Genomic DNA, 18,534 nt, shown 5'->3' with positions numbered 1-18,534 from the left:
CTTTTAGTTAGAGTGGTGTAGCTGGAATGTTTCAGCAGATCTTTAAACCTCACTTTACAAATAGATGGTTACACTTTGTCCATGACATGCAATACAGCTTCCTGAGGGGAGAGAAAGGGCAAAATCCAGACTAGATTGGGAGCCTTTGGCCCAGCAGGATGTCTCCTGCATTTCACCTTTGAGGTCATGGTTCAGAATCCTACTTTCAGTCAGAATGGCCTATGGGAGGGGACAGGATCTCCTGTGGTACAGGAGCTGTCACCAGGTCATTCTGCTGCCAGGGGGAGTGCGTTTCCCTGCGGTTTGGTGGGTCATGAGTCAATTATCTGGTGCTTTTGTATTTAGTGTTGCTCACGCAATTGATCATGTTTATTCCCATATTTGGAAGATTAGTCACTGACTTGTGGGAGAACAGTTTTGTGACTTGGATTAATAAAAAATCCTGTATATCATTTGTTCGTAAAGCTTTAACGTGCTGAATTTCCTGCAGCTTAAGCTCGGCTGTTTGTTTATTCCTTTTTAAATTCCTATGTGTTGTGTTATGTACATAATAGGTGTCAGGACCAGAAAAAGCAAACCCAGGGTTCCCTGCAAAGCTACTAACTCTGGCCTCCTATAGTTTTAGACAATATTCGGCTGGCCCCAACCCAGAGTCTCCTGTGGCCACAAGTTTGCCAGGCTGTCATGTACCCTTCCATGGGACAGAGCAAGCCATATGGTTTGAAACAACGGCCTATGCACTGATATGATTTAACTCCTTGCATGATGTGGGGGATGGAAGATAAACCACTGGGGAGCCTCAGCATATTTCAGCTTCTTCACCAGCAGCTCACTCTTTCGCACTGTCCCACCCCACGTTGGCTGGCTGATGTTGGCCATGGATTAGGCTATCCAGCCTGGTTGGTAATTCTCTTTGAAAGCTATGTGTTTGGTAGAGAATTCAACTCTATTGCTGTGGTCACCACATTGGGGACAGGAAGGCATTTTTTCCCATGGTGCATTTTACCCTGGATTAAGGGATTAGGCTTTAGTCACATCTGGTAGTTATCTCTGTTTTGTGGTATTGATATTTTTGGTGGTGAATTGGGTGTGTGAGGCATTGGTAGTTAGTGGCTGATTATTTTTGTGTGATTACATCCTATTTTCTTTGGCCACAACTCCATGGGCATGAGTTTCTGGTGGTGATTGTAGATAGATTCTGTGACTATTCAACCCAAAACCCAAGAGTCAGATGAAAGCAGTGTGTAGAAAAGGGCTAAGTTTGGCGGAAAATAGCAGTTATGGGCATAGACTTTATTATCGAGTAAAGATGTAAGAATACACTGTCATGTATCAGGCCTGGTTCTTTGAGAAGGGAATTTTGTCTTGGAGGCCCATTGAATGGTGACTAGTGGGAACCCTGGACTGAAATACACATTGCCCAGCAGGGATGGAATGTAATGTTAGGTAGTTATTGATTAATTTGTTGTAGAATTTTATTGAAGATGCAGCTGATCTGCTTTTTATCATAAGTTGGTGGTGTGATGTGCTTTCTTAGGGAAATCCCCTGGTGTCGACAGCAGTGTCAACTTACTCTTTAAAGGTTTTAACTGTTTCAGTTTGTTGATCAATGATTCTTTCACTCTTTTACTTTACTTTAACCAACTGGGTGGTGATGGTGGGTTGTTTGTTTGTTTTTTAATTCTATGAGGTCCTTAAATCAGACCATTATTTTTTTTCCACAATTACAAAAAAAATAAATTGTATCCTGAGCTGAGATATATCCCTGTGGATTTTCAGGGAGATTGATTTGCTTTGGGTAAGTGTAGGGTGAGAGTTTAAAAATTATCCTTCTAATGGGAAGTTAACTTCAACCTTAACTATGGTGTGACTGATGTCTCTCCATACATAATGACATTATGACCCCAAAACCTGAAGAAGAGCTCTGTGTAAGCTCAAAATCTTGTCTCTCTCACTATCAGAAGTTGTTCCAATAAAAGATAAAATTTCACCCACCTTGTCTCTCTGTTATGTCCCCAACACATTTGTGATTTTTCCATTAGATTTTTTATTAAGTACAAATTTAAAAAAAAAATTGTAAAAAAATAATTCTCTCTACAGCGGTGTTTGAATTCAATTATTATTTTCTCCAGTGTAACAGTAACATCATGGCACATAATAAAAAAGATCCACTTTCTCAGTGGAATGATGATACAGGCCACTGATAATGAAGATCAAGGAGAATTCTCAGTAAACGCTCCTTATTTTTGTTTCTTCCACCCTTTCTTTGTTCAGCGGTTGCATCTAATACTACTGGGGCAATTCTATGCCAAACAATTAAAAATGCTGTGCACAATATTTTAAAATTCTGCAAATTCTATTTGTCAAAATAACACTATATAATCATGCCACTTTCAATTATTTAATCATTTATTTCAAAATACCTGGCAGCAAGTATGTCTGTGACAATACAGACGCACACAAAAATTCCCCCAGGAATAGAAAGTTAAAGAAACCCCTACTACAGATGAGTTCCTGCTTCTCTGCCCCCTCCCCCCGCAGAGCCCAGCCAGGGGGTCAGACACTCACACCCCCTCCTTCCCTGGAGCCCAGCCGTGGGGCCTTTCAGGGCCCAGACACTCACACCCCTTCCCCCAGAGCCCAGCTGCAGGGCCCCCCTCTGACTCAGACACTCACACCCCCTCCGCCACAGAGCCCAGCCATGGCCACCCCCAGCCTAGACACTCATACCCCCTTGGCATGGAATTTCCTGCACACTATCTCCTTCCTTCAGGGCACGCTGGGAACTGCACCAGCTCCTCTTCCCCCCGCAGTATCTTCTAGTTGTGAGCTGGGCTCTGCCACGTCCAGTGGCCCCTAGTGGTGGCCAGCAGTTCTGCAGCCCATTTCTGTTCGGGGGGGAAAGGAAATTCTGCATGCAAAACATTAATTTCTGCAAAATTCTACATTGTGCAGTGGTGCAGAATTCCCCCAGGAGTAATCTAACCCACGGTTAGCTCAGCTTCACCGATAGTGCTTTTTCACATGTTGATTAATGAGGGAAGGCAGGTTTTGAAGCCACTATCTTCTCATAGACAGGTGCAATGTTTCATCTGTGAAAAAGTTGACATGGAATTAGTTGTAATGAGGGAGCCATCTAAACACACCATTAACAAAGGACAAAAAACGTTGACCTAACCTGATGCCATGCCACTTTTGAATCCTTAGCTCTTTACTATCTTACCGTTTCAAGATTTGCCATCCTTATGGCAATCTGTGTTTCCCCCCATTGCCAAATTCATGCTGTAAAAATCAAGCAAATAATGTAAATGAGCCTCTTATTCCTTTGCCGGGCATTTTCTGAATCTGTGCTCTGCACATTTTATTTAATATTTTATATCAATGATAAAAAAACTATTTAAAAGTTGCTGAAAGAACACACAGAATGCTGTTAAACTCTGCTTCCTTGTCATTGAGAAGATATAGCATGCACACTGCAACCTATTTGCAAGCTGAATCAAGCATGACACCAGAAGACCTAAGTGGACGAATGTTGATAATCAACTGCTTAATTTCTGTGGCTCACAATTTTGGCCCTGATTCAACAAAACACTTAATCATATGTTCATCTTAAAATACCTGCTTAAAGTTAATCACATTATTGAACTGGGATCTCTGGTCTTCTGAATTGCTAAAAAACTCGTTATAGCTCCCGCAGAATTATTGGTTATGATACGCTTTAAAATAATGAAACCACATATGACAGAAATAAAATGATATCTCGTACGTAACCAGGCTTGGCACTATACTCAAAATTTAATAAAACATGTTTTACATCTGCAGGTCAGAAACTAAAGAACAAATTAAGTATTCAAGTGAAAGGTTAAAGATCTACTACCAAGTAATGAAATGCCAGGTGTTTATGAAACTCCAGAGTCCTGTGGGGGAAAAAGTAGAGAGGAAAGACAGGAAGAGTTCTGAACCTATGGGTAAAACAACATAAACAGGATACAAAAAAAAAGAAGTGGAAGGGAAAGCAATTATGAAATGTGGCTCAATATGTGTGAAATCAGAGCCATAATTTCATCCTGTCAGAGAATAAGAAAGGAATTAACAATAAAGCCACAGAAAAGGAGAGGGTGACAGTTTCCATAAATCAATAACCAAGATGTAAATGGGATCTTGAATAAGAATCTTATTCATTAAAAATGAAAGTAGAGATGGATTAGGATTAAGAGACACAACCACCTTAGCGTTGGTTAGCCCGTGGTGTGGGCTCCCAAGGAGAGTGATGGGAACCTCAACATTTAGCACATTTATAACTATACTGTACTGTGAACAGAACTCAAAGCAGGACCAACACCAACTAAATCATCCCAGCCAGAGCTTTGTCAAGCCAGGCCTTAAAAACCTCTAAGGATGAAGATTCCACCACCTCCCTAGGTAACGCATGCCAGTGCTTCACCACCCTCCTAGTGAAATAGTGTTTCCTGATATCCAGCGTAGACCTCCCACACTGCAACTTGAGACCACTGCTCCTTGTTCTGTCATCTGCCACCACCGAGAACAGCCTAGCTCCATCTGAGAAGCTCCATCCTAGTGTCAAACTGCACATGAAGGCTACTGTATTACAAATTATGCATGGTAATAATTCGTACGGAGATGGACTAAGTGACCCAACAGCTCTTTTCTAATTCTAGATTCTTCAAGATCCTCCATAGCTCTGTCCTTCGTTTTACCTGACAATAGGCTGAGCCCCACTGTGGTGTCTTTGAACCAGTGTACAGCCAGCTTAAACAGCCGGCTGCAGATTTCCTTACCGTAGGAGGTCTGACGTGTAGCCGATATAGAGTGACCATATAGCAAGTGTGAAAAATCAAGACACTTTTTTGCAGGGAGGTATAGTTGCATATATAAGACAAAGCCCCTAATATCAGGGTGGTCCCGATAATATCAGGATGTCTGGTCACCCTAAACCAATGTAGCCAGCCCTCTGCCTCCAGAATCAGAGATGTGGCCAGAGCAAGCTGTGCCCTGGCAGTTCCCAGCTGCAAACAGCTCTTTGGAGGACATTGCAGCTGGGACATAGTGTAGAACAGCCCTTAATCTGCTCTAAACTATGGTGTCAGGGAGCCACAGGATGCCTCTTTGAAACTCCCTTACTTGGGCTCAGCAGTGGTTTGAGCCTCTTGTCTCTTATTGCGTCATTTCTGCTCCACCAGCATCACCAGCCTTTTCGCCCTGCTCATCAACTTTACCCACAGCCCTCTTTGCACTTTCTTGCACACCAGTCTGTACTCCTGGCATGACCTGCTTGAGCTGCTATGAAAAGTCACCACCCTCAACTCATTCAAGCCCCTTTTTAAGATCCACCTTTTTCATAATGCCTACACAAAATTAACCAGATTAGAACATGTTTTCCCAGAATAATTTATAAAAACCTTTCCTCATACTGCCATGCCCATGCTGATTAAATGCATAATCTTGGCTTCTAAGCATCTTGGAGAAGGCTTTCTGTTTTGGAAGACACCTAATAATATATCTTTAGGTGGCCTTAGAAATAATAATAGCAAAAGTGAGGGAACCCTTATCTTCAAAATAGGCCTTTTCAAAAACTTAAAATATCTCTTTTGTATTCTACTTTTGCAGGATACTAAATGTTGTGGTATCAATTGACAAAATACAATGCCATGTCTAGGTGAAATTTTCAAGAAATCTAACTCGGTCTAACTCTGCTCCTGTTGAAATCCATACGGGTTCTAATGGCAACAGAGTAAAGGCCAATGCTGAGCAGTTTTGAAAATCCCACTCTATATTTCTCTGTCTTCCTCAGACATCCAGAAGTTGTCCATGTCAATGTTTCTTAATTGGTGGGTCGCAATCCTTACAGGGGAAGAAAGGGTGGATCATGAAAGGCAACTGGGGAGATGGGGGATGTTTGCGAGGCAATGGAAATGTTATTATAATCTAAATCAAAGAAAATCTCTCTCCACCACTGCCTACCCAGCCTTACTCTTCAGGGTCAAGTATTGTCTCTCAACAGCGCAACACACACACACACAAATAAATTATATAGGCGTATCGTTGTTATCATTGATACATTGTTATTGTTACTTTACAATAAATGCAAGGGGGTTGCAAAATTTTTTTTACTTCAAATAAGGGGATGCCATCCTGAAAAGTTTGGGAAACACTACCCTATGTGATAGAATCTGGTGAAAGAAACAAATGGATATAAACTGGCCACTAGGAAATTTAGATTAGAAATTAGACGAAGGTTTCTAACCATCAGAGGAGTGAAGTTTTGGAATAGCCTTCCGAGGGAAGTAGTGGGGGCAAAAGATCTATCTTGCTTTAAGATTAAACTCGATAAGTTTATGGAGGAGATGGTATGATGGGATAACATGGTTTTGGTAATTAAATATTCATGGTAAATAGGCCCAATGGACTGTGATGGGTTTTTAGATGGGGTAAGATCCAAGTTACCCGGGAAAGAATTTTCTGTAGTATCTGGCTGATGAATCTTGCCCATATGCTCAGGGTTTAGCTGATCGCCATATTTGGGGTCGGGAAGGAATTTTCCTCCAGGGCAGATTGGAAGGCCCTGGAGGTTTTTCGCCTTCCTCTGTAGCATGGGGCACGGGTCACTTGCTGGAGGATTCTCTGCTCCTTGAGGTCTTCAAACTACAATTTGAGGACTTCAATAGCACAGATATAGGTGTGAGGTCTTTTTTAGGAGTGGTGGGTGAAATTCTGTGGCCTGCATTGTGCAGGAGGTCAGACTAGATGATCATAATGGTCCCTTCTGGCCTAAATATCTATGAATCTATGAATCTATGAAAGAAAAGACTTATTACGTTACCTAGTCCATCTCCCCGCTATTGCAGGACCCTTAGCTGCTGTAAATATGCTTGTATTTTGAGCATGACCAATTTAGTTTAATTCAGACAAACTTTGGGGTTGTATCGTGCCTGGTATCAAAAGATCACAAAGCACTTGCCAGACACTTATTAAATAAGCCCGACTTCCCCTTTGTGACTCAGTAAGTATTATTGTCGCCAATTTCTGAATGAGGAAACTGAAGCCCAGAGCTGCCTTGCCTCAGGCCATGTTGTGTGGCCATGACAGAACCAAACAGAACCCACCAGTAAGCCCCAGCTGAGCCGAGCTCTGTTCAGTAGACCACCCTGCCTTTCTAGTAGCTGACGTGTGCTCTCTGAGCGGGTCATCAAGTGGCACACAGACAGCTGCACATCTCTGGCTGAAGAGTGGCTCAGCTAGCATGGTAGCAAGCCAGGCTAGCAGAAGCAGGACTTATATATTATTTAGGGATGAAGAATTGCATACAGATTGTTCACATAAAAACAGTGTGTAGTCTACCCACTGTGAATACAGTTAATTTACTCATCTTTATGCCTCCCTGATCATCTTCCTCTGAAATATGCTGGAAGGGCAGATGTGTAGTCTGGGACATTTTCCAGATTTCTTTCTTCTTTTTCTTTTTTTCCAGTGAGGCACTCAGCACAATAGTGAATTAAACAGGGTCCTTGCATATTATAACAATACCCTAATGGCGCTGAAGATGTATTCAATGTGCATGCTGCATTGTGGGCTAATCAAGCTGAACTACAATCCCTTCGCTGTTGTGCTCCCCTGCAGCCTCTGTGCGGCAGCAGAACACTGCGCACTCTGTGAAGTACCAGCTGCCTTTCCCAACATCCGTGCTTCAGAGGGAACGTACCCTGGGGTATGGAATTAGAACAAGGGACTGGGAGTCAGGGCTCTACTCACAATTCTGCCACTGAGTCTTTGTGTGGCCTTGGGCAAATCACTTAGCATCCATGTTTCTCCATCTGCAAGGGTCCTAACATATCAGTGCCTCAGAGAGGGGTTGTGAGGCTTAATTAATTTTGTAAATCACTTGTAGGTTACCAGATTTGCAAAGTAGCTGGCAGCATGGATGGCTATGTTTGCCTCAGGTACCAATTGCATTGAGCCAGCACACCAGTGGCTAACATGTCCTATTGTGCTAGATATAGCAAGTATTTCCACAGCCTTCACAATCTCAAGTACAATTCCACAAATGTTGCAGTGAATACGGTACATAATGCACAGAAATTCAGCCTTAGCTTTAAATCTCTGTTTTTTCCAGGTTTTCTCATTCACGGATTGTAAACCCTACATGATAAAAGAATTGCATTGGGTTTTAGCTCCCTGAGGTTTAGCATTGACGTTTTTCTGATCTCACTGACAATGGTGTAAATGAAGAGTAACCACACTGAAGTTAAGAGAGTTTACACTGTTGTAAACCCAGTGTCAGATCAGAAGCAGATTCATTGTCTTAATAGTTATTACTATTGATTTATTATATGTATTGCGGTCATGGCTAGGCACCCCAGTCATGGACCAGGACCCCATTGTGCTATGTGTTCTACAAACAGAATAAAATGATAAGCCCTGCCCCAAACAGCTTGCAATCTAATGGGATTTGTCCAGCTAACTATCCAACTCTTGCTTCGAGAAAGTCAGCTACCTTGCTGTTGTTTTGGTCTGTTTAATTGTATTATTTCTTGGTGACTCTATCCTCTCAGACTGTATGTACATTTAACTAATGCATGCTGATGAGATTACAGTTATCAATTGAAGAGTAGAACTCTGAAATTCAAATGGTTCCATACGTATCTCTTTATCTAAGGTACTTATGTGCCAGTGACCTAGAGGTAAAAGGCTGCATTTCTCATGGTCAGTCCCTGAGCCAATCATCCCCTCTGTCTCCTCTACTCCCCACCTAACACGTACTCAAATTTTATTTTTCCTGTGCTTTTAATGCATTGTTTTCTGCTTTGTCCAACCTCACAGCTGAAGGCTGATGAGAGGATCATCAAAACGGAATACGGACTGCTGATCCGCAGCCTGCAGAGAAAGGACACAGGGGCGTATTACTGCAAAGCACAGGAGCACACGTTCGTTCACACCATCGTGAAGTTAAATTTGAACGTCATAGAGAATGGGCACATGGAAAGCACTCAGAAAACGGAGGATGAAGAGGGACGAGGGAGAGATTTGCTTACTGAGTCACGGCTGAGATACAAGGATTACATTCAACTTGTCAGCAGCCCCAGCTTCAGCCTGGAGGAGTGGTGTGAACAGATGTGGCACCGGGAGAAGCGGCGGCAGCGGAACAAAGGTGGGGCAAAATGGAAGCACATGCAGGAGATGAAGAAAAAGCGAAATCGAAGGCACCATGAACCTGTCAGCAGCCCAGATGCCAGGCCAACATCTACATAGCTTTTATATTCTATTTAAAGAGAGGACATTTAACATGCAAAAATACTGTATTCTGTTTTGTGCATCCTTCCTATTAATTAATGTTGCTTCTCACTGAGATTAGATAATGCACAGTCATTATTGGTCTGTACAGGACTGCACTGGAATACTGGAATACGATAGCAAATGACAAATTCCTTATTTGAGCACCGCACTCAAGGCAATAATTCCAAATCTGTTTTTTCCCCGAAAAATTCAGATTTTATAGCTAACACTTAGTGAGAAGCTGATTCGTGACATATGTCATGGGGGTGTTCCATGGCTTCCCTGGCATAATTTTTGTATGAGATTTAAAGTCTATGTTACAGTATATTATTAATGGACTGCTACATTCCACCCGAGAGTTGGCTGCAGTTCAGGGGTAGGTGGATGTATTTGTAAAAGTGCTGGGGGGTCTTGTAAGGATGGGAGGTGCCATATAGATACAGGCCATTTCATGACAGATCTGCAAAACTATACTAAATTACCCATTGGGCATATATTTAGGTACATGGGTGGCATTTGCTAACGCAGAGAAGCAAAGCAAAAAATCAAATTAAATATCAGCTTAGAAGTAACACTCGTTTTCCCCTTTAAAAATGTAATCACATCTTAAGAGGAGGAAATGTAGAACTTTATTCATTAGGGCATAAGCAGCCTCTAGTTTGCAGTCCATCTGCTGAAATGAACTGTTGACTCAAATTGAAACTGCCAGCAAGATACTCGAGAGTAAATTTCGTAAGAAGCATGTGGGAGGTACATGCACAAACCCTATTAACAAATAATGAGATTTCTGCCTTCACCTCTATTGTCTTGCTGAAGATTTTACCCTGAATGTCTCCACTCACCTCTACAACTCTAACCCCCAACTGGCTTCATTTTCTGGAGTATGGTTAGTTTGTTGTGGAAAAAAGAGGAGAGGTGAACACACGCACAAAAACCCTCCCGAACTTGATGACAAAAGACAATGAGGGAAACATATTTAGTGACAGACAGAAACTGACAGTGCTCTTACACCAGGTATAACAATGGGGAAAGAGCAGACATTCCTCAGACTTGTGTATTTGTTTTATAAAAGGTCTTGTGTATTTCAAACAAGGTATTGTGGTGTTGGAATTAATACTTTTTTATTATAATTAAATAAAAACAAAAAAAGCCCATGTGTAAATTAACTGAAGTACAAATTAGAGAGGAGCAGCTTTGTGATTTACAATAGCATCATTTGTAAATTGTTCCTAGTTTTACTTTCTGCTCTTTAATAAGATAAATCTTCTTGTATGAGCAAGAGACACTGTGCTTCCTTCAGATCTGATTTACACCAGTATAACTCCATTGGCTTCATTGGACTTTCTTCCAATTTACGCTAGTGTAAGCAAGATCAAAATCAGGCCTATTGCCTCTTCTCATGCTTTGCAGCCCCTCTCCCCCACTCTACCAAACCTCCCCCTTTTTGCCTTTCACGCCTCTTTGAGTGTGAAATGACAAATTAGCGACGTCCTCACATGGAAGGAAGCTTTGATGGATACTAAACCGACAGACTTTACTTGTTTCTCATGCATTCTACATGTCTGGATAGCAAAGTCTGTGGAAAACCCATGTAATTCATGTGCAATTCATTAAGGAACCAAGAACTTTGGCTCTGAATGCTGGAGATTATCCCTATCTGCTACCTAGTGTGTGTGTGCTTTCAGTCCCAGATCAATAATTGTGTCCATACAATCTGTGTCATTGTACATTTTCTTTCTGATAAATGATACAAATATGGTGGTGTGTTTTTCAGATCGGAGAAAGGAACCTCAGCTGACTCAAGTTCATTGTAAAAAAACTAAAACTGAATGTGCATGTATTGTATAAAGACGGGGTTTATATTCTTTGTTTTTTCATTAAGAGATACATTAGTTAATTAGAAGGTATTAGGTAGTTTGTGCTCAGTACTTTGATAGTGTACTCTGCAAGTGTTAAATATTATAAAAGATGAGAGGGGAGTTTCATTGTACAGGACCTTTAATCAAAGAGACTGATGTCCTGGGCTCTTATTAGTAAGGTTAATCTTTATTACTCTGAGTAGCCTATTAATGTCTGTAGAACTTTTCACAATAGTAAGCATTATGCTCAGAAATCAGCTTGTACAGCAATAGGATCTTACGTCAAGATTTTCAAAAGTGACTAGTGATTTTGACTGCCCTGATGTTTCTTGCCCAATTTGAGACTCCATATGGGGTGTTATCCTGTAAATATGAGGCCCATTTAAGGAATCTTAAGTTGGAAACCCAAAAATGAGACACACAAAATCTTGAATCACTTTAAAAAAATTTTGCCTAAGAATGACTGCAGTCACCATACAGAACCCACCGATGTATTCCGTGTTGTATTTTATCAGTCCAGAAAGTACCATCTCTCAGAGTTGGTCCTTCTGGGAATGAGTGGTGCCACGCCATGATTAAGCTAAGGTGCTACCATCAAATAATCCATCTTGGGCCTGTGCTTACATATACTGACAAGGGGCCTGCTCCTGCTCCCACTGAAGTCAATGGGAGCAGGACTGGACTGAGTAGTGTAATTATTAATTACAGCACAAACCCTACTTACCTTATTCATAAAAGTAGAACCATGGACTCACTTCAGTGGCCCTACTCAATGAGATAAGGTGAGCAGGATTTGGCCCTAAATGAGCTGTTTGTTGTTTGGTTGGTACTTTTTTCCATCTTCCTTAAGAGCTGAACACAATTGATTTCCTTTAGGTTTAAATAGCTTTGCAGAGCCTAGCGCTACAATCCTCACACAAAACTCCCCATCAACTTCAACAGGAGTCTTGAGGGCCTAAGGGCTGCACCACTGGGACTGCGAGCATAAAAGATTGAATTAAAATGTTACTACTCTTAAATTCAAGGGGTTTTGTTTTATTTTAAGTATTCTTGCAAGAGGATTCCTCTCAGAGGACTGACCTCAACTCTCCTGTGTGAAGTAGCAGAGTGAAGCCCCAAGTGAGGAATGAGGCCATTTCTATCCTGGGGAAATAAATTCAGTATCCTCCAAGTCGTTGTGCCATATTGGATTCATACCACCCCGGGGAGGGATATTTAATAATATTGTGCAGATAAAAATCTGTGGTTCAATACATTTTATAAGTGATGTACTCTGAGCTAGCACACTGCTTCTCATAGTAGATGATACGCTGGTCATGATTCCAAGGGGCCCTGGAGACCAGTAAATTAGATAGATAGTCCAGGGAACACTGAGGAAGGATAAGAAGGGATTTCTTTAGACAGTTGTTTGATATTGAGTCAATAACCAAGGTCAGGAGTAACAGTAGTGGATCCTTCTGTAATGTACAATCACCAAAACAGTCTCAAGGAGAACAGAATGAGCTAACCCAGGGAATTGTAGCAACAAGAGCTAGACAAGAAAGGATTCCCTTCCTAAATATATAATTTAAAGGCACAAACCTGGGTCTACTTAAATTTCAAAATGGGGACTTGAGGGTCCATTGTGCTGCTGGGCTGTATAATGAGCCACAACAGGAAACTGAAACTGAACCCACCCTCCTTAAAGTGCTCAATAAAAGTACAGACACTCCCCGACTTACACAATCATTCCGTTCCGGAAAACTTTGCATAACTTGACTTTTGCATAAGTCGGAAACGTTTACCCAAATGTTATGCAAAAAAACCCCCCTCCTATTTCTAGCTCACGGAATCTCTTCCGTAAGTATGAATTTGTGTAAATCGGGTCTTGTGTAACCCGGGGAGCGTCTGTAATGATACCCAAAGTTTAGGTTAAGCATGGAAAAAGTTACCTCCACATTAATAACTGAAGGTTCTAAACAGATCCCCCCAGTGCAGACTTTAAAAAAAATTACTTTGGTTCAATCAGTAATAAATGCTCTTCCCCTACCTCAACAAAATAAAATAAAATAATTCCTTCTCCCCCCACTTCAGAAGATAACTGGTGTTTGTCTGAGTTGCATCCATTTCAAACAGGCTGTCAGAACATCCAGTGCAGCTTGTATTGTAGTTGTTAGAATTCTAAAAACTGATGCCAGCTTTAAGATCCAACAGGTCCCTAAATACAGTAGTAGTCCAGAAGTCAGTTAAAACAAAACTGGCAGTGGGCTTAGCGGACAAAGGAATAAAGCGTTTAACTCTTCTTCTGATAAATTGTTTCCTTTGCTGGTAAACATTCTAAGGACATGTGTGAAAATGTATTCATATCACAGACACAGTTTTCTGTGCAAGCAGTTACATTTACACATATACTGAGGAGCCAAGATCCTTGATTTTGCCAGTCCTCAACTAGACATTGGACCCTGATTCCTATCTCAATCATACTGATGTACAGAATTAAACTTAATGGAATTACTCTTGGTTTACATTCATATGAGATCAGAATTGGGCCGTAGTCTAAAATGCTCTGAAATTTTAATCAAATCTATGTAAGTCTTGATATGCACCTACCATTTACAAATCCCTTATCGAAAATTAATACATGGTTATTGGAACATGATTTTCCTACTAAACTGCTGTCATGTGTATGACTGTTTTGTAGGGACCTACATAAGTAATTGGATGCATTTTATTTTATGTGTAACACAAGGTTGTTGCAACTGATTAGTATGAGTTAAAAATACTTACAGAGCCAGCTCAGTCATTGATGTCAGTGACCAAAGTCCCATTGGCTTCAGTAGAATATAGATCTGAACCTAACCAAAATAATTATAGCAAGTTATTCCAAGATGCAGCCTAGAGTGTAGATAACTATGTAGAGATTCATTATACAGAGGAGAATCAGGAGTTAACTGCATGGAAGGCAGTGGAATTACACCTGCATAACAGGAAAATCAAGTCCACATGTCTCTCCAATATATTCTGTTACAATTTATGAAAATTTAAGTGGTCCCTTATTATATTTTACCTTAGTGTCACAAATATTACTCAGAATTAGGCTTCTGTGATTAGCTGATATGTGAAATCCTTTGTAATTGTAATCTATCTTTTCAGGTTTATAAAATAAATTCATTATAGGCAGGAAAAGGAAGGATAAAAGAACAGCTCATGAAAGAATTTTAAGGTTGTGAAAAATCTTGGGTTTTTTACTTCCATATAGTATTTTAATGATGATAAACCTAAAAGTGTCCAAGCCAGGCATACATTTTGACAGTGCTGAATATTTAAATAAATTATAATACTGGGACAACAGTATTGCTACAAACTTCAACAGACGCAGGATTGGGCTCTTAATTGATCAGGTTTGTTTTTATAACCCACAATCCAAGTCTGTTGTCTCAAGTTATCGGGCCAAATCCTTCCTTGGTTTTCACTCAGTCCTCACTCAGGCAAACTCTTGCTGACATTAAGAAAAAACTAGGAAAATCAGTGAAGATTTCAGGATTTGGCTCATTGCTTGGTGTATAAAGTTAAACATACTAGAAGGCCCCTTAACATATTCTCATCTCAGACAATGTTTTCTCTTAAGCACTTGTGTTTGTATAGATTAGTGTCTACCACAAACTTTCCTAATGTTTTGACACAAAACTATTCAGTGGCTGACAGATGTAAACCAGATCTGGAAAGACAAATCACAGATCGGAAGGTGAAATTTGCCTCAATAATGAGATTTTGAAACTCTTGTTTAAAGTTGGTCTTTTCCCTCTTTATTGTATTGTTATTGTGTACAATTCCCCAGTTTAAAATCAATGTCTATTGTGCTTTAAAACAAAAACCTTTCTGGGTGATGTAAGAACAAGAAAAACGTTTCCAGGTGACTTTTATTACTGCTATAGACCGCTAGTTAATGGTTTCATATAGTCTGTGCCAAGAAAGTCATCTGTCCACTCATAGGCAGTCATGATATTTTTAATGGATGCAGACATGTCTCGATTTTGGTGGTGTTTTATATTCTGCTCCATTACTCTTGTTATATATAAGTGCCTTTGGCTGCTTTTTGTGTTCTTTCATTTTGTTCTTGCTATTCCTGCTGTTAAATGGAACCATGTCCAAGACCAGCCATTTTCTGAAGATTCAACATACATGGTAATAGTGACTGGAACAGAAGGCTTAGGCAGATAACTTGTCTGCTAAGGTGTGTCATGGCTGCTCCGGGCAGAGCCTTGTGGGCTTCACAACTTTAATGAGTTTTGAAAGCACTTAGCATTTCATAGGACAGTACCATATATCTGCCTATAGGCTGAAAGCCAGGATCAGTTTACAAAACTTGCATTTACTATGCATCAAAGCACCACCTAAAGTTATATAATTTGTTATCGAAAGTTCCAAAACTCTGATAGCTAGAAATGGTCAAATTTTAAAAGGAAAAAAATACTTTATCAAAATGTGGCCATTTTCCAAAAATGGAATATTTTTGGAAAAAGTTTTCATATTTTTGAAGTTTTCTATTTTGTCAAAAAAAAATCAACAGAAATTTGTAAAGAAAATAATTGCCTGCTTGTTGCTTTTCAAAATGTATATTTGTGCAGGGAGGGAAGATTGCATGGTCATTTTCGGGCTTATTTACATGAGGAAAAAAGCCCAGAGTAGCTGGTGTGGAGCAACTCGTACACACTAGATACTTCACATTAACTCTCTGTGTGGACATGCTTACTCTGCACTAAGAGCACCTTTGTGTGCTTTAAAGCGTAATGGTATCCACACGGGTAGCTAGTGCATTTTAAATTCACACCCTAGCTTATTACTCCACACAAACTTCCCCACGCAGACAAGCCCTTAGTCACAAGGCATTTTTTAAAAAACATTTTTTGAAAATTTTAGTTTGAAAATGAATTATTATTATACAAGAAAATTCAGGAAAAATGAAAATACCGGGAACAATGGCATCATGAAAATTGCTTTCAAATTTTCCAAAACTCACCCAACTTTAAAAAAAAATCAACCTGCTCTAAAGGATTCCTTAAGTTCTGTTACTTATGATTTCTTCATGACTTAAATTGAAGAGATTTCTATGTAAAGTAAATGTAAAAATGTCATTTTAAGTTTGCTAGTCAACATGTTGACATTGTAAAAACTACAGTACATTACTACTGGATAAGAAGTACAGAAATCTATGAAACATACAAATCAAGAGAGACTGATCTATAATCTTTTCCATCACTTGTATGAAGTGCATTTTCCCCCACAATTAATGACAGAAAATTTCAAATATCTCAGCATAAGTCTGGCTGGGAAGAAAGGAAACTGCTCAAAACCTCTCCAAGTGCTCTCAAGAGAAAAGTCATGGCCAAGCAGACTGACCAAAAGGAATTTGGTTAATGCCTCACATTCTGTCAGTAAGGCTAATATTTTCACATAGGACAAAACTCACACTATTTCAGTAGTCCAGCACAAGAACTATGCACCATTTAAAACCATGTTATAGGGCTTAAGTGGTTCTTAGACTGACTCTGTGAAGGAGTCCATTTCACATTTATAGTATCATTATTTATAGAGTAATATGGAAAAAAAAAACATTTTTGGTGGAAAGGGCCCATTTGTAAATTACCATGGCTAAATATAGAGACACAGTGGGTGAAGCAATATATTTTACTGGACCAACTTCTGTTGGTGAAAGAGACAAGCTTTTGAGCTTATACAGAGCTCTTCATTCGGGTAAACCTGAAAGCTTTTCTCTTTCCCCCACAAAAGTTGGTTCTGTAAAAGATACTACCTCACTCACCTTCTCTCTTTAATATCCTGGGACTGACATGGCTACAACACTACTACAGCCAATATAGCTAATTATGTAACATCATAAGTAAAGCGTTGTACATGGTCACTAACTAGCTTTGAGCTTGGCAATCCTGTTGTTTTAACAGGAATTCCAATCTTGTAATCCAAAGGTATCTGAAACTGTTAAATGTATATTTTGGTTTTATTATAATAAATAGCAAATTCTGACAGAACTTTTGCTGTCTATTTTTTCCCCCTAATCATACCAAATAGTACAATATGGGCTTCCAAAGAAAAAAAGACTGCAAAGTGAGATGGAAGTGGGAAGACATAGGCCATGTTTGCCGTAGGAGTGCTTTACTGGTGTAGGAATACATTTATACTATTAACAGCAAATCAATCCTAGTGTAACAGCAGCTACTCCAACAAGTCTGTATTTTTGTACTGGTGTAGTGAAAATGCCTATTCAACAAAACAAGGTATAGCAGTAAAAGGACAGCTTTGCCAGCTGCATCTACACTAGGGTCTTCCGCCAGCACAGCTCTGTCGATCAGGGATCACATCTCTTTTCACCGCTGACCAATGTAGTTATGCTGGCAGACATCTGTAGTGTGGACCTGGCCTAAGGAACTAATAATACAACCAAGGAGCTCTTTGAAGCTCACACGACAGCATTTGTGAAATGGATTAGCTTTCTAAACTTTCTGCATGCTGTTGCTCACAGCGAGTAGTACATTACTCCACGTCTAGTCTCTGTGAAATCCGTGGGGCTGCTGACTAAATACGTCACTACTCCAAGAGAGAAAAGGAGGGAGGAGGTGAAATCTGGCCGTTTGGAAGAACTTGTGGGCCTATTCACACACAATGAGATTTATAATGTTAATGACAAGAAATTCAAAGTTTACTTGACACTGGTAGTAATTTAGGTTTCTATGAAGTAATATATTTGATCCAATTTTAGAGTGAGCAAAAAGAACAGCTAGTTGCTGTTAGGGGGCTTATTCCTTATCCCACTTACTTCCCTGGTCCTTCTCGCGTGAACAGAGAACAACAATACCCGAAGTCCAAAGGTGCAGACAATTCAATGTTTATTGGGGTGAACTTCCAGTAAGCATGATTCCAGTTTCCTTCCTTAGTGTCCTCCTTCCCAGCTCTGACACCACAAAGCCTTACCTGTGTACCTGTTCCCATTCCCCCTCCCTCAGCAAAACATGATTCCAATTCCCCATCCCCCCCTCCCACCCACTCACTTCCTGATGACTGCAGACTATATAGTAAAACTTGAGTTCTGCTTAGCTATACCTTAACCAATCATTCTACTGAAATTTAACTAACCAATCCTAACATATTGTAACATGATTATGTAACCAATTATATCCCACCACCTTAATTAGTTTACATCCAGCAAAATTAATTATACAGCAGACAGAAACAATCACAGAACCAGAGAGAGACCATACAAATAAACAATAGCAAAGTGGGAACTATAATGACAAAACAATACAGAAGTGAGGATTTCACACCCCAGCTATTGATAAGTGAGTTCTTGCCAGACAGGAAGAAACTAAAACTAAGTTTCCTTTTACATCTT

The 18,534-nt window shown here is 40.1% G+C and overlaps 1 protein-coding gene across 17 annotated transcripts in view; it reads left to right on the top strand.

The window, feature by feature from the left end:
* Positions 1–17,284, top strand: part of SEMA3D (semaphorin 3D) — a 196,200-nt gene extending 178,916 nt beyond the window's left edge. For 12 of the 17 annotated variants that reach the window (XM_073328656.2, XM_073328661.2, XM_073328655.2 and 9 more), the window contains one exon: positions 8,839–17,283. In XM_073328656.2, the coding sequence (XP_073184757.1) occupies positions 8,839–9,267 (429 nt within the window). In that variant the 3' untranslated portion in view covers positions 9,268–17,283. Of the gene's footprint in view, positions 1–8,838 lie in introns of all 17 variants that reach the window. The other 5 variants (XM_073328657.2, XM_073328648.2, XM_073328649.2 and 2 more) reach the window with 1 other exon arrangement.
* The last annotated feature ends 1,250 nt before the right edge of the window (positions 17,285–18,534 follow it).

The sequence above is a fragment of the Lepidochelys kempii genome, chromosome 1 (assembly GCF_965140285.1).
Source record: "Lepidochelys kempii isolate rLepKem1 chromosome 1, rLepKem1.hap1, whole genome shotgun sequence".
NCBI lineage: Eukaryota > Metazoa > Chordata > Testudines > Cheloniidae > Lepidochelys > Lepidochelys kempii.
Note: the sequence above shows the minus strand (reverse complement) of the source record. Positions and strands in the feature narration are given on the sequence as shown.